General features: G+C 31.3%; 5 protein-coding genes across 14 annotated transcripts; 3 read left to right on the forward strand and 2 right to left on the reverse strand.

Annotated features, from left to right (window-relative positions):
• Nucleotides 1-13: 13 nt before the first annotated feature.
• LOC107635178 (large ribosomal subunit protein uL30y) lies at nt 14-5,516 on the reverse strand. Of its 3 annotated transcripts, none has more exons than XM_088483215.1 (8): nt 5,384-5,516; nt 2,054-2,113; nt 1,806-1,959; nt 1,623-1,720; nt 1,464-1,521; nt 808-887; nt 614-716; nt 14-413 (listed from the first exon to the last, which is right to left on the reverse strand). In XM_088483215.1, the coding sequence occupies exons 2-8, from the start codon at nt 2,101-2,103 to the stop codon at nt 198-200; spliced, it is 759 nt and encodes a 252-aa protein (XP_088339341.1). In that variant the 5' UTR covers nt 2,104-2,113; nt 5,384-5,516; the 3' UTR covers nt 14-197. The 3 variants fall into 3 exon arrangements, with proteins under 3 accessions (XP_088339341.1, XP_016194052.1, XP_016194051.1); XM_016338566.3 differs by having other exon boundaries at nt 1,806-1,965; XM_016338565.3 differs by having other exon boundaries at nt 1,806-1,971.
• A 469-nt stretch (nt 5,517-5,985) lies between these two features.
• LOC107635181 (CASP-like protein 2B1) lies at nt 5,986-9,725 on the forward strand. Of its 6 annotated transcripts, XM_088483223.1 has the most exons (7): nt 5,993-6,245; nt 6,367-6,568; nt 6,782-6,986; nt 7,093-7,225; nt 8,050-8,134; nt 8,241-8,373; nt 9,194-9,276. In XM_088483223.1, exons 3-5 carry the CDS (start codon nt 6,874-6,876, stop codon nt 8,077-8,079), a joined length of 276 nt encoding a protein of 91 aa, XP_088339349.1. In that variant the 5' UTR covers nt 5,993-6,245; nt 6,367-6,568; nt 6,782-6,873; the 3' UTR covers nt 8,080-8,134; nt 8,241-8,373; nt 9,194-9,276. The 6 variants fall into 6 exon arrangements, with proteins under 6 accessions (XP_088339345.1, XP_088339346.1, XP_088339343.1 ...); XM_088483219.1 differs by having other exon boundaries at nt 5,986-6,245; nt 6,367-6,986; nt 7,930-8,134; nt 9,194-9,278; XM_088483220.1 differs by having other exon boundaries at nt 5,986-6,245; nt 6,367-6,986.
• On the forward strand, nt 9,040-9,725 carry LOC148569431 (CASP-like protein 2B1). The gene is made up of 2 exons (XM_088483216.1): nt 9,040-9,278; nt 9,385-9,725. Exons 1-2 carry the CDS (start codon nt 9,055-9,057, stop codon nt 9,701-9,703), a joined length of 543 nt encoding a protein of 180 aa, XP_088339342.1. The 5' UTR covers nt 9,040-9,054; the 3' UTR covers nt 9,704-9,725.
• A 9,306-nt stretch (nt 9,726-19,031) lies between these two features.
• LOC107635177 (putative metallophosphoesterase At3g03305) lies at nt 19,032-22,382 on the forward strand. 2 transcript variants are annotated; one of them, XR_015880874.1, is made up of 5 exons: nt 19,048-19,442; nt 19,679-19,920; nt 20,165-21,691; nt 21,784-22,248; nt 22,290-22,382. XR_015880874.1 is itself a non-coding variant. In XM_016338564.3 (4 exons), exons 1-4 carry the CDS (start codon nt 19,184-19,186, stop codon nt 21,898-21,900), a joined length of 2,145 nt encoding a protein of 714 aa, XP_016194050.1. In that variant the 5' UTR covers nt 19,032-19,183; the 3' UTR covers nt 21,901-22,382. The 2 variants fall into 2 exon arrangements, 1 of the variants encoding a protein (XP_016194050.1); XM_016338564.3 differs by having other exon boundaries at nt 19,032-19,442; nt 21,784-22,382.
• Nucleotides 22,383-22,665: 283 nt separating this feature from the next.
• Nucleotides 22,666-27,607, reverse strand: FAS1 (chromatin assembly factor-1 (FASCIATA1) (FAS1)). 2 transcript variants are annotated; one of them, XM_088484024.1, is made up of 12 exons: nt 26,922-27,607; nt 26,463-26,562; nt 26,129-26,276; nt 25,925-26,048; nt 25,196-25,548; nt 24,788-25,108; nt 24,572-24,653; nt 24,368-24,496; nt 23,830-24,240; nt 23,541-23,678; nt 23,338-23,383; nt 22,666-23,250 (listed from the first exon to the last, which is right to left on the reverse strand). In XM_088484024.1, exons 1-12 carry the CDS (start codon nt 27,438-27,440, stop codon nt 23,102-23,104), a joined length of 2,520 nt encoding a protein of 839 aa, XP_088340150.1. In that variant the 5' UTR covers nt 27,441-27,607; the 3' UTR covers nt 22,666-23,101. The 2 variants fall into 2 exon arrangements, with proteins under 2 accessions (XP_088340150.1, XP_016194049.1); XM_016338563.3 differs by having other exon boundaries at nt 25,196-25,551.
• Between the last annotated feature and the right edge of the window lie 254 nt (nt 27,608-27,861).

Raw genomic sequence — 27,861 nt, forward strand, 5'->3', positions numbered from 1 at the left:
GCTGACATCTAGATTTTCTTTTTCAAATCAGAAACATCTCATTTTCATTTGATCTCATTAGCTACCAAAGTCCAAAACACAAAATAGTGCAAGAGTTAGACAAATATAGTCAACGAAAGGGCCGATTGAAGAACGAAAATAACATATTATCCTTAATGATTTTACAATACTAATGACCATATAACAAAAAAGTAAAATTAATTCATCCTTCTAATAAGCTCATTTATGTAAGCTTCCCTGTTACCTGCGTCACCTCCTTCGACATAATGATTCCGTTTCTTCATCAAACCACCCAATGGAGCCTTCAATTTGAAGGGCCATAGGAAGTTGTTTGCTTCTCGAAAGTGTGGACCAACGGTCATTATCTCGTGGATCAGATCTTCAACGCATATAATTCCGTGCTTCCCCAATGCCTAACATTGAAAATTTTAATCATATAAGGGCAATTGAACATGCCATTACAATAACAATCACTCAATTTGTTTCCTTTTTCTGTCACCATCATAGTTTAACACCATTGGATCAATGTACAAGTATATGAAGAGATTGAAAGAAAAGTGACAATTACATATAAAAGAGATTGAAGGGAACATAAATCATACACCAAACTCACCTGTTCAATGATGGCGTTGTCTGTCAACGCAATTCGCTGCTTCTCAACTTTTCCATAGCCTCTCTTGTAAATTAATTCTCTAACACTCTTCAGATTGGGATACCTGAAATATCAATTTTGAATGCTTTAAGAAGGCATTGTGCAGGTAAACAACTCAAGATGATGTGGTCTCTGAATATGTGAAATTCGCATACCCGTATGCAACATACGGCTCTACAATGTGCAGCATATTCATCGTTGCTTTATTGACCTTGAGGAATACACCATTAAAGATCTGAAGCCAAAAGAAACTTGAAATAAGGCTATACTCTAATACCACAAGGACATAGTATATAAATATAAGATACACCACAATTAAGAGCATAATTTGGGGGAGAATAAGCTGTGAAAGAAAATTAACATAACTTTGAATTTTATGTTGTGCACAATCAAAAGAATAATGTTTCTAACCATTACCTTCCAAAGTGAGGTTTTTCTACCAAGAAGATCAGAATACATGATATTTAACAACAACAAATGCTTCTCGAGAATTGACAAAATAAAATTCAGTACAATGGGGCACCTAAGGAATTATTTTGACGTCAATAAAAAATGACCAGACAAATATAACCTATTCCAATTTAAATATATAGCTTCTCTATAACAGCAAATGAACCAATAAAACAGATCCAAACAGCACTTAAGAACAGACTTCATAACTATAGCATAGTTGAAGGGTCCAAAAATCATTCGTGGCCAAAACTGACTATGCCAGTATCAATGGCATAGACGCATAGCAGTGGAGAAACACATTGCATGCATGGCAGCACAAACATAAACATAGTAGTTCAAATCATAACAATAGATTTACCTGCCTCAACCGCAAGAGCTGCAAAATCTTCCTTGTCTGAGGGTGCATAGCATTGACACTGACATCATACATTGAACAACAATGAAGCTTGTATAAAAACACTTTAGATAATTTGGTATTAAAATAACTAATAATTTTAAATGAAAAGAAGATAATTACCCACGGATCCTGATGATGAATAAGAGTTTAGCTTCAGGATCGACATAAAAGCCTCCTTTAAGCTTGGCCTCACGCTTCAACCTAATTAGCTCTTTTTCCTGTAAAAAGAAGAAAATGTAATTAGGAATTGAGAAGAGTGAATTGAGAAAGCAAAAAATGAAAATGCAATTGGTTGCGTTGAACCTGTTGGGCGTATTCCTTAGAGTAGTGTTTGGCTCTGTTAAAAATCAACTTGCGAGTTTGGAAGCTGGTTTTCTTAGCGGCTTGGAGCTGTTGGGTTTTGGCGAGGGCCCACTCCTCGGTCCTGTTCTCTTTCTTCAAGAGAGAGTCTGGTTTGCTGAAGCTAGCACTTAAGCAAAATACATATTATATTTTATTAAAGAAAAATCAGTGAGCGAAAGAAGAAAGGTTTGAAAGGAAGGTGTGTTTACCACTTCCTAGGAATGTAGAGCTCAGTGATCTGTCCCTCCTCGTTCTGCATCTCTCTTTCTCTGTTGGCAAAATAAAACACTCGTTCTTAGAGATCAACTAAAAAAAACCTAAATTCAAATTGCAACAAGAGAGTATCAACACTAAGTTATACTTTTCAGAAAATTAAGAGAATAAATAACATCAATAATTTTCAGAAAATGAATATTATGGCTCCTATTTTGATAATGTTATACTTTTGCAAACATACATTGGAAAGAAAATCCATGTGTGGATTGACATTACAAAAACAAATTAAAAAAACATCAATAAAAATTAAAACAGAAACACAAACACAAAACATAAATAAAAAGAATAAGACCAATAATAACATCGATCATTTACATAATCACAGAAGCAGATACAAATCTACATAATTTACAGCATGACAGTGACAAAAACAGAGATAACAAGCAGAAATTAGAAGAGAACTCACAGAACAGAGAAGCGTGCGTCGCTGAAGAGTCACGGTTTGGAGGGAGGAGGCAGGGGCAGAGGCAGATATGAAAGCCTCTAGGGTTTATGCATCTAATATGAAACTCTAGGGTTTTCTGTATGGGCAATGGGTTGGCCCGTTGGCAAGTTGGTCTTGGGCTACTCGTGCTTCTAATAATTTTATATTTGTATGAGTAGTGCTAGGGAGCCAATGGCCTAAGTGTACAATATGTACAATGGGCTAAATCTTTGGTTTATGAATTAAATGAACATCACTTATTATGCAGAATAACCATCCGGATAGCAAGGATAACTATCCGGATACCAGGGATAATAAACATCTCATGTTATAAAAAATTAATTTTGGGTTCACCAAGGTTCGAACTCTTGACCTTCCGCATCTGAAACTCTTATACCATGTCTTGAAACCACTCATCCCAAAAGCGTAACCTGACAGGATAACGTAACACTAATAATGATATCTCTAATACTCCCTAAACCTTCATTGTACACATTGTACGCTTAGGCCATTGGCTCCCTAGACTTTCTCTATTTGTATTTTTTTTATTACCAAAAAAAATTATTTTTTTATTTATCAATTATTTTTTAGTATAATAATATAAAAATAATTTTTATTAATTTATTATATTAAAAAAGTTACATAAAAATAATTTTTTTATAGAAGATATAAACTATATATTTTCAACTTTTTTATCTTTTTAATATTTTTATTTTTATTATTAAAAATTTATCAAATATATTTAAAATAAAAAACTCTTTTAATAAAAAGCAATTTAATAATGTAATAACATATAAATATGCTCTTATATTTACAAATAGTGAACTCGTAAGGTTATATTTATTTTGTTGTTTGTCATTTTTAATCAAGAGATAATTGATTTTTATTTATATATTTATATATTTTGTTGTTAATTCTTTGATATTACTAAAAGAGTTTAATTTAAATGCATTCATTTATAATATGATATTTTTAAAGTGCAGATTCATAAATAATTTGTCTTTATATAATATTAATAGTTAAAAATTATTAAATAATTTAATAAATTTAATTAAATATATATTTAATAATTTTTAATTATCAACCTCACATTCTAAATATCTAAATTTTTGTTATTTTTCTAATATTTTTGTACTTGTATTTCATGTTTTTGATGTGCTAGGTGCAGATACATGAATTAATGAATATTATAGTAATGAATATGGGGCTCTTCTCATTCTAGGGCACACTATTGGGGATCTTTTCAAATCACATAGACACACCAAAATCAATGAAAAGAAGAAGGATTGATGATAATGATGATGACCATTTCGTAATTAATGCTCAACTGGTGGAGTTCAAACTTCAAACACGCTTTCTACTCTGATCTTTTCATCAAAATTACAGTTAATCTTTTCGACTTAAATTTACACTTTAGTTTTCATCCAACAATGTCAATATACATAAATTATTTCATTAAACTATATTTGATACTATAAAAAAATTTTCCGTTAAAGTATTTTAAGGGTATTTATTAATAAAGTAGAAATTAAGATGCAGTCAACTTTACATAAAGTTAATAATTAAAAATCATTAGATAAAAATTTAGTCAAATTAATTAAATCATTTAACGTCTCTCAACTATATAATTAAAAATCATTAGATAAAAATTTAGTCAAATTAATTAAATCATTTAACGTCTCTCAACTATCAACTTTAAAGTTGATAGCATCTGAATTTTCACCTATTAATAATTCAAAAGTAACTAATTTGGGTAACTCAATTACCTTTACTACAGAAAAATAAGCTTCTTTTAACCAAAAAAAAAATGACAATAAATATATGAATTCCATAAACACTTTCTAGCTACTTTTGAATGTTAATAAGTGTAAGGGCACTTGATCATCTACAAAACAAAACCTAATATAAATAATTTCAATGAAAGCATTTATAATCTTATTTATCCAATGTAAATAATGTTTCAAATTAATTTTAAAAGAAGACAAACGGATCCAAAATTTAAAAGGAGTATATATTTTGAAAGAGTAATACTTAAAAATCAAGATTATAATGGTCAAATTTCAACTAATATCGTAACAGATTATTAAATAACAAATTTATTATAAAATTTATTAAAGATGAACTTTTGTTTAGTATAAATGTCAAATATTTTTTAAAATTTAATTTTGGATGTTATTGTTTTCAAACATTTTGAATTTTTTTTTTGTGTTTGAATATTGACTATACAATTTTTTCGGTGCAATATTTACTTTTAAATTTTTTATTTTAAAATTCTAGTTAAAACCAAATTCACCGTAATTTTTTTTAGGAAAACTAAGAGTGTATATGTCTAAAATTCAATTTAGATAAACATCTTAATTAAGTTTCTTTTGAAAAAAGAGTTATGCTTTTTGGAATGTCTCTTCAACGGGAATGTCTCTTCCTTTTTGGAACTTTTCTTGCATGTTATAAGAACAGTAAGCTAAGTAAGATACTCTCTCTTTCTCTCCATATATATATATACAAAAATAATAATAGTAAATTGTTAGACAATTATTTAATTGAATAAATTAAAAGTTTTGCTTGGTTAGTATTGTTTTATCAAATTTTTAGGGTTTATACTTTTGCAAACATACATTGGAAAGAAAATCCATGTGTGGATTGACATTACAAAAACAAATTAAAAAAACATCAATAAAAATTAAAACAGAAACACAAACACAAACATAAATAAAAAGAATAAGACCAATAATAACATCGATCATTTACATAATCACAGAAGCAGATACAAATCTACATAATTTACAGCATGACAGTGACAAAAACAGAGATAACAAGCAGAAATTAGAAGAGAACTCACAGAACAGAGAAGCAAGAGTCACGGCTTGGAGGGAGGCAGCAGGCGCAGAGCAGATATGAAAGTCTCTAGGGTTCTCTGTCTCGGCTATGGGTTGGGCAAGTTATGCATCTAATATATATACTCTAGGGTTTTCTGTTTGGCCCACGAGGAAGAAGGCCCATTAGGCTCAATAAGTTCCACTTGCAAGCTGCAATTGAAGTAATAGGGTTTCTGTTTTCTGGGTCTGGATCCTTTGTGGCCCACGGTCCTGACCAAAAACCATAGTTGCAAACTTGCAATTGAAGTTATTCTTATGGTTTATTTGGTAGCGTTTGGTTACGGACACTGGGATCGTAGGACTAAGATTCAGAAACCGAAGGATAAGTCTTGGGAGATCAAAGTTATGCACACACATAGAAGTGGCAACATTTCTGCTGACCATTTGGCCAAAGCTAATATAAGAATATAAGAAAATAATTTGGATTTAATTTTTTTGATAATCCACCTAAAGAGATGAAGGATCTCCTAATCTATCTATCTATTACTTGTCTAATGACCGTGGCGCATTAAGCCACGCGTCACTCTCACGTTCATTTGCAATAAAAAAATGAAAAAGGGTAACCTAAAGGTAAAGCAGAATGTTTCTCACTTTCTCTCTATCTCCTCCTTCCTTCATCGTCTCAGTGTCTCACTCTTTCTATGGATCTCCTTCTTCCCCATAAAAGCCAACCGCACCGTCGGCTTCAACACCATCACCGACGGATGATCTCCGGATTACATCCTCTCTCGGTTATCTGCTCTCTCTTTCTGGCGATTGCGACTCACATTCTCTCTCGCTCTTACTCCCAAACCCTACCTCTTCACCTCCGTTTTGCACCTTCAGGTTTGTATGTGTCTTCAATGTTCGCTAATTTCTATCTTCATTGTTCTGAAATCACCAATCCCGACGACCCCCACCTAAAACACTAACCCTAGCTGCTGGAATTCGTTGTCTGAAACCACAGAGGAGGAGGACGCGGTAGAGGCAGCAGACCTCTCCGAAATCCTCAACCCACAGAGACACAACAGCTGCAGCCTTCGCTTTCACAGCTCCGTCGCCGTCCATTGCAAACAACACGACACAGCGTTTTGGTTTGACTTCATCGCTGACCGCTCACGATTCTCTTCCACTCTGCTACGCCTAATCCCCTAACGCTATTCTACAAGGTTACGCTGTCTATGCATCTTACTCTTCATTTTTATTTTAATTTTAATTTTTAAATTTATGTTTGATACAAAAGTGTAAATCAACTTTATAGGATATGAAATTACCCTTTAGTTCTATTTCGAATTTGAATTCTGTACTTCTGTACTTAGTGTAAATCCATTGTTTTCTTTTGCATTGTTAGTGTATAGAGAAAATGAGTTATTTGGGTGTAGGTGTTAGTCTTGGAACAGTTCCAGTGTATCATAGCACAAACCTGAAATTGTTGGATAAGAGGATCAAGATAGCTGATTTGGTGTTAAGGTTTATGATTCTTGGTATTGGAGTTGTTGCAGCTGTTCTTATTGGAACTGATTCACAAGTGAAGGTGTTTTTCTCCTTTGAGAAGGAAGCTAAATTCTCTGATGTTAAGGCTTTGGTGTAAGTATCTATTAATCTATGTTCTATGTTAATTTCTAGCAATAAAAGTGTTGCATGTTTTGTTGTCCTAATTCATTAGTTTTTGATGGATTAAAAAACTTTGCAGATTCTTGGTAGTTGCTAATGGTTTGGCTGCTGGATACTCTTTGATTCAAGGACTCTGTTGTGTTGTGAGTTTGGTTAGGGGAAGTGTTCTCTTCAACAAGCCCTTAGCTTGGGCCATTTTCTCTGCTGATCAGGTACCCTTTTATATTTAAAAGATCACATCCTACTTTTTTTTTTTTTTTTTTGTTGTCTTATACATTGTGGTCAAAACACAAGATTATCAAGATTCTTGCATCAACATCTTGCTTTTTCCTCAGGCATTTTGTTGCCATGTTAATTAATATCACTTATTTTTTTATAAATTCATGCAAAGACATAATAAAAAAGTAATTTGTCATTATGTCCATGGTGATATAACATGAGTGACTATATATTTTTTTATTTTATAATTTTTAGTTTTCTAGGTTCCAAAGTTTAGGTAAATTTTCAAGTTTGATAGGCTTAATTTAAAAAAAAAGTTTTATTTGTTTGTTCTCACACCAACTTGGTTCTATGAAATGAGGTGATGAACCCATGTGAAATTAACTAGGCAAAACTGTCACACCAACTTAATTCATTAGTATTGCTTGTGCTGTTCTATCATTAGGTTTTAAGGTTTAACGGGTTTCATTGATATTTAATTTGATTGTATGGTAATTAGCTAATTTTAGGTACTTAATTACTTTGGTTAGATAAAGATAACTCTTTATTTACTTCACTTCCTAATTGATTAATTTTTCTTAGGAGATTAAAGAAACATACCTTTGTTGTACACAGATGCATACTTCTTTTAGCTTTGTGTATATTTGTTTTCTTTTACATTGTTAGTGTCTAGAGAAAATGAGTTATTTGGGTGTAGGTGTTAGTCCTGGAACAGTTCCAGTGTACCATAGCACAAACCTGAAATTGTTGGATAAGAGGATCAAGATAGCTGATTTGGTGTTAAGGTTTATGATTCTTGGTCTTGGAGTTGTTGCAGCTGTTCTTATTGGAACTGATTCACAAGTGAAGGTGTTTTTCTCTTTCGAGAAGGAAGCTAAATTCACTGATGTTAAGGCTTTGGTGTAAGTATCTATTAATCTATGTTCTATGTTACTTTCTAGCAATAAAAGTGTTGCATGTTTTGTTGTCCTAATTCATTAGTTTTTGATGGATTAAAAAACTTTGCAGATTCTTGGTAGTTGCTAATGGTTTGGCTGCTGGATACTCTTTGATTCAAGGACTCTGTTGTGTTGTGAGTTTGGTTAGGGGAAGTGTTCTCTTCAACAGGCCCTTAGCTTGGGCCATTTTCTCTGCTGATCAGGTACCCTTTTATATTTGAAAGATCACATCCTACTTTTTTTTTTTGTTGTCTTATACATTGTGGTCAAAACACAAGATTATCAAGATTCTTGCATCAACATCTTGCTTTTTCCTCAAGCATTTTGTTGCCATGTTGATTAATATCACTTATTTTTTTTATAAATTCATGCAAAGACATAATAAAAAAGTAATTTGTCATTATGTCCATGGTGATATAACATGAGTGACTATATATTTTTTTATTTTATAATTTTTAGTTTTCTAGGTTCCACAAGTTTAGGTAAATTTTCAAGTTTGATAGGCTTAATTTAAAAAAAAGAGTTTTATTTGTTTGTTCTCACACCAACTTGGTTCTATGAAATGAGGTGATGAACCCATGTGAAATTAACTAGGCAAAATTGTCACACCAACTTAATTCATTAGTATTGCTTGTGCTGTTCTATCATTAGGTTTTAAGGTTTAACGGGTTTCATTGATATTTAATTTGATTGTATGGTAATTAGCTAATTTTAGGTACTTAATTACTTTGGTTAGATAAAGATAACTCTTTATTTACTTCACTTCCTAATTGATTAATTTTTCTTAGGAGATTAAAGAAACATACCTTTGTTGTACACAGATGCATACTTCTTTTAGCTTTGTGTATATTTGTTTTCTTTTGCATTGTTAGTGTCTAGAGAAAATGAGTTATTTGGGTGTAGGTGTTAGTCCTGGAACAGTTCCAGTGTACCATAGCACAAACCTGAAATTGTTGGATAAGAGGATCAAGATAGCTGATTTGGTGTTAAGGTTTATGATTCTTGGTCTTGGAGTTGTTGCAGCTGTTCTTATTGGAACTGATTCACAAGTGAAGGTGTTTTTCTCTTTTGAGAAGGAAGCTAAATTCACTGATGTTAAGGCTTTGGTGTAAGTATCTATTAATCTATGTTCTATGTTAATTTCTAGCAATAAAAGTGTTGCATGTTTTGTTGTCCTAATTCATTAGTTTTTGATGGATTAAAAAACTTTGCAGATTCTTGGTAGTTGCTAATGGTTTGGCTGCTGGATACTCTTTGATTCAAGGACTCCGTTGTGTTGTGAGTTTGGTTAGGGGAAGTGTTCTCTTCAACAAGCCCTTAGCTTGGGCCATTTTCTCTGCTGAGCAGTACCCTTTTATATTTGAAAGATCGCATCCTACTTTTTTTTTGTTGTCTTATACATTGTGGTCAAAACACAATATTATCAAGATTCTTGCATCAACATCTTGCTTTTTCCTCAAGCATTTTGTTGCCATGTTGATTAATATCAATTATTTTTTTATAAATTCATGCAAAGGCATAATAAAAAAGTAATTTGTCATTATGTCCATAGTGATATAACATGAGTGATAATATATATTTTTTTATTTTATAATTTTTAGTTTTCTAGGTTCCACAAGTTTAGGTAAATTTTCAAGTTTGATAGGCTTAATTTAAAAAAGAAGTTTTATTTGTTTGTTCTCACACCAACTTAGTTCTATGACATGAGGTGATAAATTTTGGATTAACTTTAACTGTTTATGTAATATTTTCAGATCTGTATTATTGCCGTAACCTGAGAAAAAAATAAACTGATGTCATGACAGATTTGTATAATTATCTTGTATATAATTGACTTCAGCTTTGCTTTGCTTAAGGATTTTATCTTAAAAATAAAAATACCTTACTGCTTGGTTTGAAAAAAAAGTGGAGAATTATAATTTTTAAATGTGAACTGACTTGATGAGCATTTTTGGATTAAGTTTACTGTTTTTCCATAGAGTAATTCTCCGTATACAAGTGATTTTCAATACAAGTCATACAAGTCATTTATATTCACGCCGTTTTCACGTTTTTTTTGTGCCTCTTTTTCTTCTTCTTCTTTCTCCGTGCTTCCTCTTCCTCTTCTTCTTCTTCTTTCTCTGTGTCTGTTCTTCTTCTTTTTCGTAAAAAAGGAAACGAAGATGAAACACGCGAAGATGGTTCAGTAACGCGCGTGTTAGGCCCAACTTGTAAGACTTGTAAACAAAAAAGACTTGGTATGTGTAGCACTTCTCTTTTCCATATGTGATGTGTTAAACGTGTAATTTTTAGTTGGTGTCATTGTGCTTTTTTTTGTCTTACAGGTGCGTTTTCACTTTCTTCTAAATCTATATGAATTTCCTGTTGTTTTAGCTCCAATGCTTTTGCATATGGTTATGCTTATTGATCTCTTGCAGTCTTTTTGAAGTTGGCATTTCATTGATGGGTTATTGTCTTATTTATTTTAATTTTTCTAATAGTGGTTTTATATCCTTTAAATTTGAGAGTATTACTATTATATTTTTCAAAATGTGTTTTTGGCATGTTTTAAAATCTTGATTTAAATTTTTACATAACTTCTCCCGAACTTATATTTTCAATAAATTATTGACAGAGATTTAGTAGTTCTTATTCTTTTGGAGACTATCTTGTGTATAATTGACTTTAGCTTTGGTTTTCTTAAGGATTTTTTTCTTAAAAATAAAAATATATTGCTGCTTGGGTTAAAAAAAAGCAAGTTTATTTTTTTAAAATTCTGAACTCATTTGATGAGATGTTTTGGATTAACTTTATTGTTTTGTCATCTGCGAGGTGTTAAATTTTGGATTAACTTTAACTGTTTATGTGATCTCTTCAGATTTGTATTGTTATCATAACTTGAGAAAAAAAAATAAACTGATGTCATGATAAATGTGTATCATTATCTTTTGATATATGGTTATACACACACATGCATATAAATATTTCTATACTACTATTACTCATTCTCATTATTGCATTTGTGCCAAATGTAGGTAGAAATTCATGAACGTTTTTTGTCCATACATATGAAGCCATTGATTTCTAATTAGAATGTATTGAACCTGAAAGTTACGAGGCTATGGGCTTCACTTACTTAAATTCTCATTCTCTTTCAATTTTGTATTTGGTATTTTTATGTTTCTTTAGTTAGTTTCCTTCCTCACATGCAATAAGTTAAGATTGTCAATTTCACATTAATACCCAAGTTCATCCCTTGCCATTCTGTTCTGGGTTTTGGTGTTTTCTTTGGATTTTTTATTTTGCGGTTGAAAATTCTAAAAGTTCTTTAAAATAGGTGAAAAAGTGTGGTTCTCTTTTAAAGAGAAAAAATTGGACCACATCTGTGATAAAGTGCGATTTTCTTTCAGTATAAAGTAGTTTTGCACATTTGTTATGCAACATTAAATCAATAAAAATAATTATCTTTTCATATTGACCGTGTTAATATGCATATAAAAGAACATATTTTATTACATGGCTGTGTAATAAAAAATCAGAAATTCTCAAAAATCTAATAATCATTTGACAATACATTAATATATATGAATGAATTTTATTTAAGTATTATAAAAAAATTTTAATTATTCTTTGATACTTATTTGGTTAGAATAAATAATTCTTTATCGTAAATTCTTTTATTAAATATATAATACTTCAATTTGTGTATTAATTAGATTAATGTAACATTGATCATAATTGGTTGAAGTTCACCTTTTTTTTAACTCCGATAAATGAAATTTTTTTGTAGTATTTAATATAATTTAATTTGATTTTTTAAATAAATTTCAAATTTATTTGAAAAAAAAAGTAATTTAACCAATTTAATATTAAAAATATAAATTACACATTTTTGTTTGGATAAATTTTTGTTCTTTTAGAGAATTTTAAAAAAATTAAAACAGTGTAAGTGGAACGTAAATAGAATTAGTGTATGGTATAATAATATTTTTGTAGAATTAAGCATTTTATAATAAATTTATAATTTTGTTGGTAAAATAGTTCTTTTAAACAATAATTAGCTACCAAGATTATAATTGAAAATTTGAGTTGTAACTACAAATAAAAAAGAAAATTGTTAATTAATTATTGTTTGAAAATTATTAGTTTAAACTTTATTTAATTTATGAAAGACTTAATTTTTAATGTATATATTAAAAATTTTGTTAGAAGAACGAAAGAATTAATTTGTCTAAGAAGGAGAATTATATAAATTTTATAATAAAAATTTAAGACTGGACAATTTTTTTTAGGAGAAAAAGAAAGCTGTGTGATATTTAATTAAAAATTCTACGGTGGACGTAGTTGGTCACTTTGATCACTTTCGATGTTTTTTCCCATAAATTGCTACAAATATATAAATACCATAGTACGTTTAACAAATAATGCAAATATAAAAAAAAAAAAAACTTCTTTTGTCTCATTTGATGTGGTATTTTTTTGTCTTATATTTTATGAGTTAGTAGATTAGAGAGATAAATCTTAGCAACAGAAATTTTATGCACGGGTCTTCTGCTAGTAACAGTACACAGATGGAGACACACCTACGAAGAGAATGAATACAAAAAGAAAAGTTTTTAATAATATATATGAGTTGATGAGAGATAAAAGATTAATCTCGAAGAGTGCAAATTCAATACTTATAAGTTTGACTGTGAAGAAAGGAATCAAAGAATGGGTAAAACACATGGCCTTCAAACTACTTTTTTCTAAGATACAAAAAATAAAGTAAGTGGATTATTAAAATCAAACTTGTTGTTCTGCCATCCCCTTTTGCCACCGTAAAAAACATGCTTAATTAATTACCTTGGTAATGTAAGTAATAGGCATGCAACTTATCTTGGACCTGCCTAATCCATTCCATCTACATTTATAGGAGCGTTTATACTTACGGAAGAGTTTTAAGTGTTCTGAGAATATCGGTGTTTCAGTTATTTTAACAGTTGATCTGAATTATAAAAAATATATATAATATTTATTAATTGAAATCAACAGTTAAAACAATTGAAACACCAGTATTTCTCGATACACTTAAAATTTTTCTTATACGGATATGTGAACGTTTTCTTTAAATTAAAGACGTGTATACATTTAATTTCAAGGTATTAAATAATAAATATAGATAATTTTGTTGAGAATCTAAAAGTTCGAAGTTTTTAATATAGATTTAGTTAATTTATGTTTTAGGGGTATATATTAAGAGTATAATAATAATTTTTTATTTTTAGTGTATTTCATGTATTGAAAAATGTAAAAAATTAATTTTTAATAACTTTTAGTTAAATTTTTTTAAATAGTACTTTTATTAAGTGACATAGTTTAGCAAAATTCTTTTAATATTTCTATTGTATGTTTATTCATATCTTTTTTAAAATAAAATAAACATGTTTAGTTTTATAATAAGTTATTTTAGAAATAATAATAATAGTAATAATAATAATAATAAAGCAAATTAAAACAATATGAATACACAAATTAAATTATGCTAATATTTTTAGAAATGAAAGAAGATGGTGTGTTATTCAGTGTAATAGTTAATTGATATGTTTTATTCTGATATAAATTTTAATTTTTAATTTTTAATTTTAAATAATAAATTAGACTCTTAGATTTGAGAGATAATAAAATTTGTAGAGAAATAAGAATCAAATTTTATAATGTATAAATCGAAAGATCTGATTTGTGTTGAATTTTTTTAACATAAAATAAATTGAAAATTTTGATTTATACATTTAAAAGATTTTTAATACTAAAATAAAAATTTTGAGAGTTATATTTATATATTTAAAAAATTAAAATAAAAAATAAACTTATCCTTTAAATTTATAAAATTTAAAAAAAATAAAAGTCCCAATTAAATTTGTGATCTCCATGTACAAAAAAAATACTAAATTTTAATATTAAACATCGCTGAAAAGGCAACAACAAAATTAAAAAGCAATTTCTGAAACTCTACAAAAACATAATTCTTCAAAGTAATTAATTATGAATTTATCACCGGATGGAAATAAAAAAATATATAAAAATTTAAATTTTTCAAGTAATAAACACACGACAAACCGACCAGATTAGCAGAAGAAACGCTTGAATTAGACAGAGATAAAGCTAATTTTGACCTACTTCTAATAGTACCATCACCTATAATATATGAGTATGATACATATAACACAAATCATGGGCCTTAACCATTTTTTATTATTTTTTCTTCTTATATGATTTCATGAGCTCATTTCACTCTATGGTATCCATCTTGGTGAATGTATTTTGTTTTTTGACAAGTCCAACAATATATAGTGGCATATAGAGTGTTAAACGTTAGTGGAAAGTTTCATGAAAGTACGTAGAGTTGTGAAATGGAACGAGTTTATCTTATGAACCAATAACCTTGGTTCAACTAGTGAGTGTGTCTTTGGATTACAGTTTGTAAACGGGAGTTTGCATAAAATTGATTTTGCAAACTTGATTTTGATAAAAAGTAAGTTTGTGTTAAAGTGATTTATGTTTGGTAATTTTTGTATCAAAATTGATTATAATAAAATAAATGTTGTTTGGTTTATACCATTTAAAATCATTTTTAGATAAAAAATTACTAAAATAGACCCCAACTTAAATAATTTTTTTATATTATCCTATCATTCTAATTTAGATATTTAAATAGATCTTATTAATTAATTTTATAATAAAATTAATATTTACTTACTAAAATAAAAATAACATATAAAAATAGATAAAATATATTTTTAAATAAAAATAAAACAATATAAATTATATATATATAAAAGAATATTTAATTAAATATGTTACATTTTTTTTAAGTATTAACTAAGAATGTTACTTTAGTATTTTTTTTTACATCGTATTCTTATTTTAATATTCTCAATAATCTTATTCTTAATATTAATTTGGAATCCAACGTTTATGATTTTATTATTATCTATGATTAATTTTTTATTTAATTTATTTTTTTAATAGAATAATAATCTATGTTATAAAAAAATTACACTAAAACATAGTATATGAGAATTACAATTATAAAAGAGAGTACTGAAAATAATAAAAAAATTAAATATTTACTTTATAGTAATTGAAATAAATCTGAAAATTTTGTATGATCTTTTTATATAATATATTTTTAATATTTTTAGTACTCTTTTTTTAGTATGCTATAATTTTTTACTATTATTATTATTTATAGTTAATTTTTTGTTTAATTTACTTTACCTAATAGAATCAATAAATCATATTATAAAAAGATAATAACAAACATAATACACAAAAATCACAATTATAAAAGTGTATAATATCAAATAAACAGTTGAAAAAAATATAAATAATAAATAATAAAAAAATAGAGCTCATATAAATAGAAATAACAAGAATTTTATAAATAATATAATAACATAAATGAAGGATAAAGTTGGTAAAAGATAAATAAATGGTTAGTATCCATGGCTAAAAGCTCGTTAGGAAAACGCAGAAGTTAAAAATAGTTGCTTCTTATAAACGTTGGTTTTGGTAGCAAAATCACTTCTGCGTTCATGGAAAAAAATTTTGCCAAACCAAAAGTTGAAGCTTTCAAAAAGTCTAAACGTGTTTCTTCTCTTCCAACGTATTAAACTACTCTTCTACTTTAGCCCATGACAACAATAAAGAAGTATCGTGGCCCACAAATTCAGCCCAACAGAATACAAAAATTCAATTTTAATTTTAGTCTTTATTATCTTATCTTTATCTTATCTTTAATTGTTCTTATCTTATCTTTATTTGCTTTTATCTTTCATAGGACAATGCTCTATATATATTTAGTTTTACCTTCATAGTTTACAACACACTTCAGTACAATTCAATCAATCAACAATCAATAAAATTTCTTCATCTATTCTTTTCCTATTCTTTCACAATTTTATCATGGTATCAGAGCCATGGTATCCTCCTTGAGGAGGATATATAAGTTATCATCTTTTCGGTGAGAAATCACCATGCTTCTTTTTCAACTTCCTCCCACAATAAATAATCATAGATTTAGTTACATGCATCCAAGTGAAAATTCTACCACAGTTTTGATTATCCCAGTTCTTTACCAGCAATTCCGTCTGCGCCTTCTTCTAGCATTTCATCTGCAACTTCTTCCGGGAGTTCGTCAGTATTCTGTTTCAGCAATTCAATCTGCATCTGTTCTAGCAGTTCAATGTGCATCTGTTCTAGCAGTTCCATCTGCACTCTTATTGCGCTCTACGCGCCATTTGAAGACCACTCTTATTGCGCCATACGCGCCCTCTAAAGATCAATCTTGTTGCGTTTTTATTTTTTTATTTTATTTTTTATTTTTTCATTCTTTTTTTTATGAAGATCGCTGTTTGCTCTCTCTCCCTCAAGCACAACATCTCCTTTTATGTATTTTTGCCGTCGGCAGCTCAAGCTCCGCCGCACGCAATTGTTTAAAGATCGTTGCTCAAGCACAGCATCTCCTTTTATGTATTTTTGCCGTCGGCAGCTCAAGCTCCGCCGCACGCAATTGGTTAAAGATCGCTGCTCAAGCACAGCATCTCCTTTTATGTATTTTTGTCGTCGGCAGCTCAAGCTCCGCCGCACGCAATTGTTTAAAGATCGCTGCTCAAGCACAGCATCTCCTTTTATATTTTTGCAGTAGGCAGCTCAAGCTCTGCCGCACGCATCTTCCTCCGCGTCACCACGTCAGACGCGCTTTTCTCAACAATTTCATCGGAACTTATCCAAGCTGTGGATTATTGACATCTTCCATCCACCAGCTTGCGGGGACGTATTAAACTACTCTTCTACTTTAGCCCATGACAACAATAAAGAAGTATCGTGGCCCACAAATTCAGCCCAACAGAATACAAAAATTCAATTTTAATTTTAGTCTTTATTATCTTATCTTTATCTTATCTTTAATTGTTCTTATCTTATCTTTATTTGCTTTTATCTTTCATAGGACAATGCTCTATATATATTTAGTTTTACCTTCATAGTTTACAACACACTTCAGTACAATTCAATCAATCAACAATCAATAAAATTTCTTCATCTATTCTTTTCCTATTCTTTCACAATTTTATCACAACGAGTTTCCCAAACACACCCTGAGTTGTGAAATGGAATTAGGTTGATCACTTTTCACTTACAATGCGTTTATTAAAAAATTTTCATTTACCAATTTTAGTATTTTGTAAGAGTTTTATTTCGATATATTGACGGTACAAAAAATTTTACATTATCATCTAATTATATTTATGAATTTAATAATTTTTTAATTAGTCAATTTAAAAGTTTGTTATTTTTATGATATACAAATTTTTTTATACTAATAAAAGTACATAAAAATTAATTTTTTCTAATTATAAATATGATAATTGAAAATTAAGTTTGAAGCATTTTTTTCATTTTATTTTGAAATATGATCTCTACTTAAAAATATTATATAGAACAATTAAAAATAAACTACTCAAATAGTACTAAAAAAATTCATAATGCTGACAAAAATAATTCTAAAAAATATTAATTAATAATAAATAAGTTCTCAAAAAATTAAAAAATACAACAAAATAGAATTAGGTATTAAATATATATATTAACAAAAAATATTGTTTAAATCACATTTTGATATAATTTTTTGCAAGTATCATTAGAAAAATAAGATATTTTTTATTTCAAAAATTGGTAATTTTATATTAAGTGATTTTTTTTAAAAAAAATTATTGTGAATAACCAAATTTTTTTAAAAAGTAAAAAAAAAACCTAGAGAGCAAATTTTGTTTTGAATTTTTTTTTTGTATATTTTTGAAATATTTATTCAAATGTTGCTACAAAAATTCAAATGCAGTCGATAAGTCATTTGCTAAATATAAAATTTTGTCGCTTATAAAAAACATGATATTTATTGGTTATTTTTGTCACATTTTCAAATTATTTATAGACTATTTTATCGATAATATTTTTTAGATATTTTTTTATGGACGCCTGAATTTTTTGAATACTAAATTAATAATTAACTCGAATAATTTTTTTTTTTTTTGCGTTCATCTGCTTAGAATTTAAATTTTAAATATATGATCCCGAAGCTAGAGAAAAGTTAATTTGGGCTTTCACTTGGGTATTTTTGAATAATTTTTTTTTGGTGACTATTTTTGAATAATTTTGAAACAACAATGATGACTTCTCGATACCAAAAATTAACACACTCAAAATGAACAACACCAAAAAGGGAAAACACAATTAGGAAATGAATTGCTATGCCAAAAACATACACGTATATTTGCCATGACGGAAAAAAAAGAGTATACTTTAGTTATATTTCTGTTCAAAAGTAATTTATTTCAGTTTTAAGAAAATTGTACATTATCTTAAACTAAATTTCTTAATTAATAGTATGTAAATAACTAAATATTAAACAAATAGCTGATCATTTTAATATGACTCTTTAAACATCCTCTAATTTCTTTATTTATTGAAAAATCATTTGTCTTTTAAGATGTTAAATTATCTTGCTGCACTAGAGAAGATGTTTGAGAAAAAAAAAGGATAATAGTATTAATATTTAATATCCACTCTTTATTATCATCAATAATTTAATTGGTATCTTTTTTAAGAGATTAATTAGATCAAAGTTAAAATTCTAAGGATATAATTATCATTTTATTCAAATATTTATATAGTTATTATAAAACTACTCTAAATTATGTTAATTAATTTTATTTGATTAGTTTAAATTATATATATATATTGAATATTTTGGAATTAACATGATAAAATCTAAATATTTAATCAAGAATACAAATATATTTTGCTTAATTTAGAATATAACCTGTTTTCACTACATCACATTGCTTTTCATGAACCAAATTAAGGGTTTTGGACTACTTCATCAACTTGCTTTGCCCAAAGTCAATTTTTCCCACGAAAAAAAAAAAAAAATTCCGGATTCAAAACCAAAATCAGCGAAGGGTAACACGATTTCACCTCCAACGAAGAAGGAACATGAACCTCCTCCTTCTTCTTGTGATTCTCTGTTTCAGCTCCTTCTACACTCCAACAACTGCTGGCAATGGAAGCAAAACAGAAGAAAGGGTGATTCAAACAAAAGGTGCCTATGATTCTGTGCTTTGGGTGGTTCAATTCTCCGACCTCCATTTCAGTGTTCACCATCCTGACAGAGCCATCGATTTCCATGACCTCGTGGGACCCGCACTTTCCTTCATCAACCCCTCCTTGGTCCTCATCACTGGTGATCTTACTGGTATGTCTCTGTTTCGATTTTTCATGTTTCAATGAGCGAAGATGTTGTTTTTTCTGTGTGGGGTGTTGTTATATGACATGCTATGCTGATGTTGTAAACAATGTTATGTAATTATGTTAATTTCATACATGCTAATCAGCTGAATTTATCAGCATTTTTCATGTTTCAACGAGGGTGCTGTTAGGATTTTATTTTAATGTTGTTTATTGTGTTATGTTGAATTTGCCACTGTCCAGATGGAAAAAGCAAGGACTTATTAACAATGAAGCAAAATGAGGATGAGTGGATGGAATACAAGACTGTGATGGACAGTGTTATTCAGAGGAGTGGGATTGACAAGAGCTTGTTCTTTGACCTGAGAGGCAATCATGATAATTTCGGTGTACCGGATGTTGGAGGTTCGTTCGATTTCTTTTCTAAGCTCAGCATCAGTGGGCAGTTGGGCAGGACTGGAAGTGTCAATAGTGTTACCCTTGAGGTCAGCTTACTCGCTCAGTCATTTGCTCATATGAATTATATGTCATTTGCTCATATTGAATTATATGTCAATAGTGTTACCCTTTTCCCTTCTATCATTTTGGTGGATTGTATGTTCTTCTGTCAATTTAGAAAATCTCTCCTTGTCAGTAACACTGCTGAGTCAACCATGGTTGAATTATATGTATATGTATATATATAGTTTTCCCTTGTTTATTCATGCATGCTTGCATACAACGACACAGACACCATTGCGGAAACATCTCTTTGTTGGGTTGGACACCACAATGTTGACTGGCTTACGAGGTCCAACCAATCTTTTTGGGCATCCCACAGACCAATTACTAAGTGATCTAGACTTGGAACTCTCACGCTGGGATTCTCAGTCAGAAAAACCTGTTACCAAAATCGCCTTTGGGCATTTTCCACTCTCATTTTCCGCACCGTCTGGTTCTGGAAGGACGTTGGAAGATGTTTTCCTAAAGCATTCCATCTCAGCTTACCTGTGTGGGCATCTCCATATCAAATTTGGTAAGAACTTAAAGCGACACCATCTGTTGGGTAATCAGTTTCTACCTTTCCAGAAGCTGTTTCAGACTAACATGCATCGGAGTTCTTTTGGAAGTACTGTAAATTGTTCATCAGAAGTTCCACCAATTCAGGAGTTTTGGGAGTGGGAGATGGGTGATTGGAGATGGAATAGAGCCATGCGAATTTTAGCCATTGATAGAGGCCATGTTTCATTCATTGATCTCAATTTCAAGTCAGGAGCCAAAGATGTGATTATATTACCCACTTTTCCTTTAGACTCTCGTTTCATGTCGACATCATTATCCCATCACAACTATGAATGTCAAAATGTGGCCCTGTCGTCTTATGAGACAATTAGATCTCTGGTGTTTTCTGATTCTCCAATGGTGTCTGTTATGGCTAGGGTCTATGATTTGCAATCTGGAAGTCTTGTTTTAGTGGCAGAGGCAAAAATGAATAAGCATGCTGATGAGGCTTCCAGGGAGAGCCTCTATGTTGCTCCATGGAATTACAAAGCCTATGAGGATGCTTCTCCTGATAGGTATTGGCTTCAAATTGAAGCAAAAGACAACATGGACAGATCAACTTTTAGTGAATTAAGGCCATTTTCCATTAATGGTCACAATTTCGAGTTTTCTTGGAGCTGGAAGGAGTTTTTGGTCATGGGATGTCAATGGGCTGCACTATATTTTCCGTTATTCTGGTCTGCTCTTTATGCTATGTTCTTCATTCTTCTTCTTCCAAAAGCTCTTCTTGTTTTTCCAAAGAAGATATACACTTACAAGAACTTTCTCACCAATAAAGGGCTCATAAGTGGTGTTTTATGGATTCTCCAAGAGCTCTGTAGGGTTCAAACGTTGTGGTTCTGTTGGGTAGGATACCTATTCTATCTTATATTGTTTCCCTGGTTTATGGGGTATATTTTTACCGAAGCGAAAAGGAAAGGATACATGACCTTTAGAGGCTGGGTTATTGAGACTTCTGATAGAAAGGGGCAGCATGAGTATGTTGGATTTCCGGATATCATGGTGGTGGTTCTTCCCCATCTATTATTCGTGGTTTTGCCTGCAATTTTAGTGACAGGTGCACTGACGGCTGAAAGAGCAATTTACCGGGAGCACATGTTAGCGTCTTCAGGGAAAAAAAAAGATGATATTGATTTGAACAGTAGAAGATGCAACCGACGGACTCGGAAGCTTCTATTTGTGGTGTGCTTGGTGATTTGTACGAAGCATTTTATGGTAAGGCTTAACTGTTTTTTGGCTATTATTTTTTGTTTTCCCTTTTGTTCTAGCCTTCGCTCATTTTGTCACTTTTCACTATTCTGTTACAGAATTGCAGAACTCTGACAAAAGCTTATGACATGAACCCTGTGTTCCATTTCATGGGGTATGGTGTTTCGATCCCATTGTTGTTGGCATACGCTATTGGCAAAACGAGAAGTGCTTAACAACACTGGTTGGAAGGGTTCACTAGTACTCACTACTCACTCTCCTTGACAAAGCTTTCTTTGGATGATTCTAACTATAGATTTATTTTTGTGAGGTCACCACAGTCTAAAAATTGGTTGAAACTTGAGGGTTCGACTAATATATATACCTCTTTAGAATTGAAGCCATCATAGAGATCATGTAATCCCAGTCACAACTCACAACCACTTTTTCCTGAGAATGCCCAAAGCAGAGTCTAGGGCTCTGCAGTGCTGCATGTGTTATGGTGTTGGATTGGTTAAAGAAATATGCAACAAGGTTACTCGCTGTTACTACTCGTATTTGTGATGACCGAGTTAGGCATCTAAGCCTATTGAATAAGTTTTTGTAAAACTTGTAATTTTATTAGTTGACTATTGAATCATAAGAATTTGAAATTGTAATGTGATATCGATCATGCATTCCAATCTAAAATAGAACAATCAAAAGTATTTACCATCAATCGTTTACATTTTTTTGTGTGGGGGAGGGGTAATGAAATTCACGGTCATAGTGACGTATTCATAACATGTAATTTAGAAGATTTATACCGTATTAATACCAAAGCTTATTTGATGTCCATTTTCATGCATTTAAAATTTTGATAAAAAAAAGGGATAATTCTTGTGCTCTGAATTTATGTTTTTATTTCTTTATAAATTCTTGAGAACAAGAAATAATAAATAGAAAGAGAAAAATCAAGCAAGCAAAAAGCAACTAGTCAATGTTTTGCTGACATCTAGAATTTCTTTTTCAAATCAGAAACATCTCAATTTCATTTGATCTCATCAGCTACCAAAGTCCAAAACACAAAATAGTGTAAGAGTAAGACAAATATAGTCAACGAAAGGGCCGATTGTACTGGAGGTGTTGACTTCTTTCTCGGTTTTACAGTCCAGCTTATAGCATGGTGCTATTATACAATACAGCTTTGGATTTCATATTGCATAATAAGAGACTCCCAATGGCGCAAATAGACTTGCGCTGTTTCATGTATAGTGTAGTCGCTTGACAGTTCTGTGAATGCCATACATACAGAAAAAGCAGACAGTATCGACAAATAGTAACCAGAAACTAGCTTAATGATCATTAAACACGACCCCTAACACCTCCAACCTTCACAAAAATATAAACATAAATCTGAAAGGAGCAGAAATGCCATTAGGTAATGACATCATTGGACTAGATGTTGTACGAACTCTGCTGCTGTTCTTGATTACTGCCAGAATGTGATTTCAGGGATGATATTGGTGAAATTTCACCGGGTCTCACACTTCCATCCGCAGGTGGCAAGCATCTTTTGAAGAAAAATGCAGCAATGCTTCTCTTTTCTGCATGTTCATATATACATTTAATTTAGATGAAGGAAAACTAAATCAAAATTTGGGTAAATGAGTGGGAAAATCAAAATTGCATACCAGGGTTAACAGGCAAGCCAAGCTTAAGTAAAACTTCCTTCTTCACCTGGATTAAAGTAAGAACATGATTTTAAGATACAAACATGACATCGACCATAAAGTAAAATGTATCACACCAATAGACTCAATACAGCACTGTATGAACGGAAAGGAATCATTTGAGCCAGCAATTAGTAGATTGTGGAATCTTCAAGCTCACATACCTGCCAGCGGTTATCAACATAGTCTGATACTTCACGCACTTTATTCTTTAGTAGGGACTTTGAGACAGATGGGAATTTCTGTTGCAAAGACCCTAACACTTTATTTATGCTCTGAGAACAATTCTGAATAGTAGTAACCTAGAAAAATAGCCTTACCCTGTAAGATGATAAAATATGCATACTGCAGCATAATATCAAGCTAAAAATTCAACACAGATAAATAAAGGGCAGTCTTGCAAAAGCAATCCCTAAGAGATACAAGTTATTAATGAAACCCGTGCAAGCTTACAATTATTGGTAGGTCTGAGTCCAGTATAGGAGCCATATCAGACAAAGAAGTAGCACCACCTTTATCATTAGGGAGACAGGCTTCGTGGTCCTCATCTTGCACTTTCTCTATAGATATTTCTATATATGAGCCACCAGGTATTACACACATACTCAAGGCCTGCAAGAACGTTTGCTCCTGTTTAGGAGTTCCACTTAGACTTTGATCCAATAACAGACCCTGGTTATGAGTCAAATTTGTTATAATCAACGGTTGATTTTTTCGAAGAGCATGCTCTGTCAAACTGTTTAAATATTTCTGATGTCGAAGTAATGCATAAAACTCCTCGTTTTCGTTGTCATCCTTACTGCTTGGCGTGCTATCAACCCCCTCAGTTTCAATGTCAACTTCCATTCCGTCCACTTGTGCACCCTACATAAGAATAAACAGAGTTAATGACGCTCAGGCATATAGGAACATACCAAAAGGTCCAAATTGGAATCACTGAATTCGAAACATAACACATGCAAATTGAGTACAACACTAGCACAGCCTCTACCTCATCTTCTGAGAGATATCCGTCAGGTACAAAAAACCCATCTTCACTTTCTTCATCAGATTTGGGACAGTCCTCTGGAGATTCATCTTCATCTTTGTCACAATCTGAAAGACTTTCACCAGGTTCCTCCTGGAAAATTATGCACGTTAGCAGGTGGAATCCATTTGATATTTCATCAACTTAAAATACAAAAATTCAATGCACCTCTTCCCATTCCTCATCGCTGCTGACATCATAATCCAGGATTGGGTCCTTTCTTAAAGGATGGCGTGGTCCAACAGCATTACTACAAATACATATTTCAACAAATATGCAAATTCAAGAATTTAATCAACAAATGAGGGTTTAATAGTGATGACCAGTAAAGGGCTTTAAGTACACATAGCACTAACCCCAAAATCTACTCGAGCATAATCTAACCTTTTTGTGGGCCAAATACCATAAAAGGCAGGTCTATGAGCTTTATCAAACTGCAATAATTGTTTTGCCCGAGAGTACTTCTTAGCCTCAGGAGGTGAACTATCTACATTCATTGGGGATGATCCAATATCAGAACTGCATTCTCCCGGTCTGTCTTCAAGTCCTTCCATGCCCAACTCATCATAATTAGCATCAGATTTAGAACCCGTCAGCTTAAGTTCCTTAAAAATCTCAGTCCTGGGTTTTTGACGTAAACCCCATCTTTGTTTTCTGTTTGACCTAATTAACTGACCTAAATTGCGCCATGTTGAAAAGTGTAACCTGCAAAGTCAGATTTTTTTTCTCCTGAGACCTACAAACAACTTGGTTAAAGACTAAACCCAAAGGAAAAGAAGAGAAAAAACTTACTTGCGAATATTCTCAAGCACAATTTCACTACTTGATGCAAAAGTACTATCCATTGAAAGAGTAGCTGAGTCAGTCACACTTTCACTCTTATTACTAGACAAATCAGGTGCAATTTCTTTGGGTGGGACATCATCATTCTGAAATGCAGGGTTACTATCAGTTTTAGTTCTTTTAAGAAAACGTTCCATGATTGAGGCTTGCTTTTGTATAGAACGCTTCTTTTTCAGTTCAGCTTCTTCTTTCTCTCGGCGACGCTGACTCTTTACTGCTTCATCTGCCTGCTTTTGCGGTTTCCTCTTTTCACCACTTTTCTCATCATTTTGTGCTTCACCTTGCAATAATTTCGAATCTAACTGCTGCAAAAAAGTGCACAGAGAAAACAATCTCTAGTACTCAGAAGGTGAAATCATTTTACTGCATACTAAAGCTTAGGGGGAAAAACATATTTAACCACCGCAAGTTATAACCAATAATCTAAAAGGTGACAAACAATCCTAGAAAAGTAGTAGCGCCAAGAAGTTAAATGCAAATCGTATTAAACCTCCTGCAAATGCTTTATTGCATTTTCACCTTTCCTTTTTTTTATCTATTTTTCTTTGGCAATATAAATTTTCAACTCAAATGAGCGCTAGCTGATATTTCTAAAGACTGTCTATAAACAACGACAAGAAATAAGCAATTTCAATATTAACACAACAAAAGTACAAAAAAGGATCAAACAAAACTTACTCCAGGCTGCATTTCTCTTTTCATTTCACTGGTCGTGCTTCCTTTCTCTTTCTCACTTTCCCTCCTATTTTTCTCCAGCTTCTTAACTAGCAATTTTTCTTCTAGGTTTGCTTTCTTCTTATCCCTAGAAATATCATTCAAATAAATCAGATCAAGTAAATTTATATATCCAACATAACAGGGAAACATTATGTAATGACGTACATGTCTATGCTGTTTTTCTGAAACAATCCATCCACTAACAAACGGATATCTGCCTCAGTAATAGCTTTACCAAGCTTTGTTGATGCCTTCAATATTCCTTGGTTGTAATTTCGCTCACTCTCTAGATTCTTCATTGATGATATCATTTCTGAAATGTGGTGCAAGTCAAATATACACAGTATGCTGGCAAATTACCCCTTGCACTGAACTCAATAAAAATATCTAGAAAATGGCCAAACACAACAAACACTGGCATGTAATTTTTTAATTAACATGCACAATGTAACCCTTCTAGCCTATGAATTACATAAAATGACTCAAGGAAACACAATACCAGAGACAGCTGTTATCCTCTCATGTATTCTTTTCCTGCAAGTACGCCGAACGACAAACTGTCCTCGAACAGATTTGGGAATCAATTTCATATCCCTGGTCTACAAAGTACCCAATAGCAAATTAATCAACAGACAGATATTCCATAAAAAATAACCTATATTTCGTATAAACTTGAAATATAAATTTGCAATATATACTGGCTTTCATATCAAAATCCTTTAGATGCTTTTGGAGCAAGAAGATAATTCTTGTTGTAGTCCATTCCATGTTCAATATGGACCACCTTGTTTCCATAAACATCCATTACCTTCTCAAAGAAAATTCTAGAAGAAGATAATGGATCATAGTAAGAAATCTCTAGGTATTTGAAAATTTCACTCTATTATAAAGAATCATACTCTACATTAACACAGTTCTACGAAAAAGACTGAATAGTATGTAAAGAATCATCAATCACCTCCCAACACCAAAAACAGGATTCGGATTGGTCCTCTAATATATCAGCATCGGCATTGGCCACACCGTACATCATCCTCTGTCCCAAGATAAGCACGCTGCTCTTCACAGACGCGTGAGTCACTTGCTCCACCGCTGCAGCATTATCACCATTCTTCAACTTGTCATGAATCTCATCCACAAGCTTCGACAGCGGAAGCTCGCTCTCCTCCATAAGCGCAGCAACAACACCGTTTCTAGAACCGCACTCTCCAAGTTCAATGCTAACCTTCTGATCCATCACTTCCCTGTAGTAACTGAACAACCCTTCAAGCTCCTTTTCGAGCGATTCGACGAACGCTTGCTTCTCCTCAGCGGTCTTCAGATTCTGCAACATCGAGGTAACCTTCTTGCGACTCCAACCGTTTCTGGGTCGATTAGGTTTTGGATCTTTCGAAGGATGGAGTTTAGCGTCAAGATCGATTAACATCGGTTCTGCCATTTGAAGAGAAGATTGACTAGAATTGATAAACGAAGACATCTAACCCTATTCCTATTTCTCTCCCTTTAGAAACCCTGATTGTAATGAAAATGAAATGGCGGAAACTAAGGAATGGATAAATAAGAATGTGAAAAGTTTTTCATGAAATTTTCCCGCCAAATGGCGGCTCCCTTCCCCCTTCCCCCTTCCCCCTTCCCCCCATGCGAATCGGATCCAATAATTAAATATGACTAAAATTTTGATTTTATCCGCACTAAAATGATTGAACTGGTGAATCAAATTTTTCTAATTTTTTTCTTTGGGATCGGATTCCTTCCGAATATATTCGCAAAATATATAAACATTTTAAAAAGTTTATTTTTATTAAAAAAATATCCATAAAATATTATTTTTTAATTTTTTTTAAATATGTTTACTTTTAAAATATTATTAAATATATCTTTTTAAATAATAAAAATAC

Source organism: Arachis ipaensis, chromosome B4, assembly GCF_059453495.1.
Source record: "Arachis ipaensis isolate K30076 ecotype BB chromosome B4, ASM5945349v1, whole genome shotgun sequence".
In the NCBI taxonomy this organism is placed as follows: Eukaryota; Viridiplantae; Streptophyta; class Magnoliopsida; order Fabales; family Fabaceae; genus Arachis; species Arachis ipaensis.